This window comes from Asparagus officinalis, chromosome 1 (genome assembly GCF_001876935.1).
Source record: "Asparagus officinalis chromosome 1, Aspof.V1, whole genome shotgun sequence".
Classification (NCBI taxonomy): domain Eukaryota; kingdom Viridiplantae; phylum Streptophyta; class Magnoliopsida; order Asparagales; family Asparagaceae; genus Asparagus; species Asparagus officinalis.
In genome coordinates, this window is record NC_033794.1 from 10,311,816 (window position 1) to 10,313,949 (window position 2,134).

General features: G+C 34.3%; 1 protein-coding gene across 1 annotated transcript; it reads left to right on the top strand.

The window, feature by feature from the left end:
* On the top strand, positions 446–2,134 carry LOC109833850. The gene is made up of 5 exons (XM_020401679.1): positions 446–591; positions 742–791; positions 913–1,009; positions 1,214–1,266; positions 1,739–2,134. Exons 1-5 carry the CDS (start codon positions 504–506, stop codon positions 1,973–1,975), a joined length of 525 nt encoding a protein of 174 aa, XP_020257268.1. The 5' UTR covers positions 446–503; the 3' UTR covers positions 1,976–2,134.

Here is a 2,134-nt window from a genome sequence, read left to right on the forward strand (position 1 = left end):
TTGTGAAAAAGTCAAAACCAAACCCAGGAGACTTTGTTTTCCCCTCCTTTATTTGTAGGGTTTGGCAACATCAAATTCCAATTGCATGCAGGGCAATGTACTCTCAACCTCACGTATGCTTTTCATGCATCCATAGGTTTAGTTTGAAAACCAATCCCAAATGGACCCACATTCAAGTTGATCTCCTCATGATCACATGTTCAATAATTTTTCAATACTAATTATATACTTTCTTGATTTGAGCAACTTTGAGAGCCACGTATTAACCTAACCTCTTATTGGGAAACTAGTTTAAAAAAGATTGTGGGGACAACATTTTGAGGTTAATGGATAGATTATGGTATTGGAATTCTAGCTTTGACTTGATGTCTTTGATTCTGTACGTCTTTGTTAAAACCCTATGATCCCTCTTCATCTTCTCTCACTTAACAAATATACCTAAAGGCTAGGCAAAAAAAAAAAATAATAAAATAAAAATAAAAAGAAAGAAGAAGAAGAAAGAAATGGTGTGCAAAAGGTTCACAAGCTTGATTCTTGGGCTATTGCTCTCCTTGGCTGCTCTAGGAGGTTCTACTGCTACTACTCACCAAGGTACTGTTGTACTATATTTCTTGTTTTTCAAAAAGAAAAATAAAGAGGATGCATGATCAAGTATCACAAATCGTCTCACATTTTGAATCTTTAGCTATTCCTTGTTCTTATTAATTAATCTTGCTAATTCTATTAAAATTTCTTTTTTAGAACTTGTTGCGCTCGCAAATACTCATCATGCCATAGGAGGCAACAACAAGGTACATTTTGTTAATTTTCATAAGAAAGAAAAAAAATATATTAGAGAATTTATACATGTTGAAGTTAAGAAGAATTGGTTCATTGAGCTAAAATAATATTTTAACATATTGAATATTATAGGAGCTTCAAATCAAGGATGAAGTGATGACACGGAGGAAATTGTTGAGAGGAAGGAAAATGGGGGTGGAAGAAAAGGTGAATATGGAGATGAATACAGGTAAAAATCACCCTTCACTTAAAATAAAAAAGAGGATTTTTTTCCTTTCATTTTCAATGTTTATTGTGTAGATACATGTAGCAACCTGAAATTGATCTATTTGTATGAAATGCCTTTTGACTACTTAAGGAATTTCTTTATTGTATAGATACCAGTTACACAATTATGAGTTTGTGATTGTGATGTCTTCTCTTCTGTATGCAGGAAAGAATGTCGATTCTTCAAGCAAAATTGCATCATCAAGCCAAAATGGCAAGGTCGCAATCTTTTCACTGTAGTATGTATCATCTGCAACAAAGTTAAAAATAAACATTAGTTCTTTAAATAGCTCATGTATATTGCTCTTTTTCCTCTATATATTTGAATTGTTTTATTAAGGGTTTAATCGTAGTACACCCCCTCTGGGCTGTGAGAATATATTTAATTTGCTTATACCCTTTATATCTTCCAAACTCAAAATGTTGTTATTTTTCATGTTAGGTTGAGATGTCATGTCGAAATCATATGACATTGAACTACGTACCTTTCGCCTTTAGGTTAAGTGAAAAACAAAGGGCTAAAATATCTTCTATATTGAGGGTAATAACTAGCTAGTACATTTGAACGGTGGTTCGGCGGGTGACTCATTATGAAACACTTATTAATATGAAACATGAGGGATTGCCTCCCATAGTTTTACTCGCAAAAAGTCATAAGATTAAGCACCATGACTAAGTTTTTATTTCACAGGCTCAGGAGACTAAGTCCTCAGTGCAGAGATTGGAAACACAAGGGAAAGCATCGGAGCCAATAAAATCTCCAGTTGCAGATCCTACTGAAGTCTCTCCTCAAAGTACAAAAAATCTTCAACAGGCTACTGAGGAGCTCTACAACTTGCTGAGTGAAGACTACCATTCTAGGGGACGCAGGAGAGCCCCAATCCACAACAGTCATCCTCTGAAGGAAGCTGATGTGGATGATCCTTAGTTGTAGTAGCTATATATGTTAAAGCCCTATATCCTCCAAATTTTGTCATGGGATATAGCTTTTATTTATAGCTTCAAAATACCAAGTCTAGTGTAGTTTTTGGTTGTTTTTTTTTAAACTTAACTTTTGGGTTAGCTTGTGTTGGATATTAGATGTATC

Coding starts and splice junctions, on each gene's coding strand:
- LOC109833850 (XM_020401679.1), top strand. CDS start 504: ATGGTGTGCAAAAGGTTCACAAGCTTGATTCTTGGGCTATTGCTCTCC. Junction 792..912: donor CCATAGGAGGCAACAACAAG/GTACATTTTGTT, acceptor TGAATATTATAG/GAGCTTCAAATCAAGGATGA. Junction 1,010..1,213: donor GAATATGGAGATGAATACAG/GTAAAAATCACC, acceptor TTCTGTATGCAG/GAAAGAATGTCGATTCTTCA.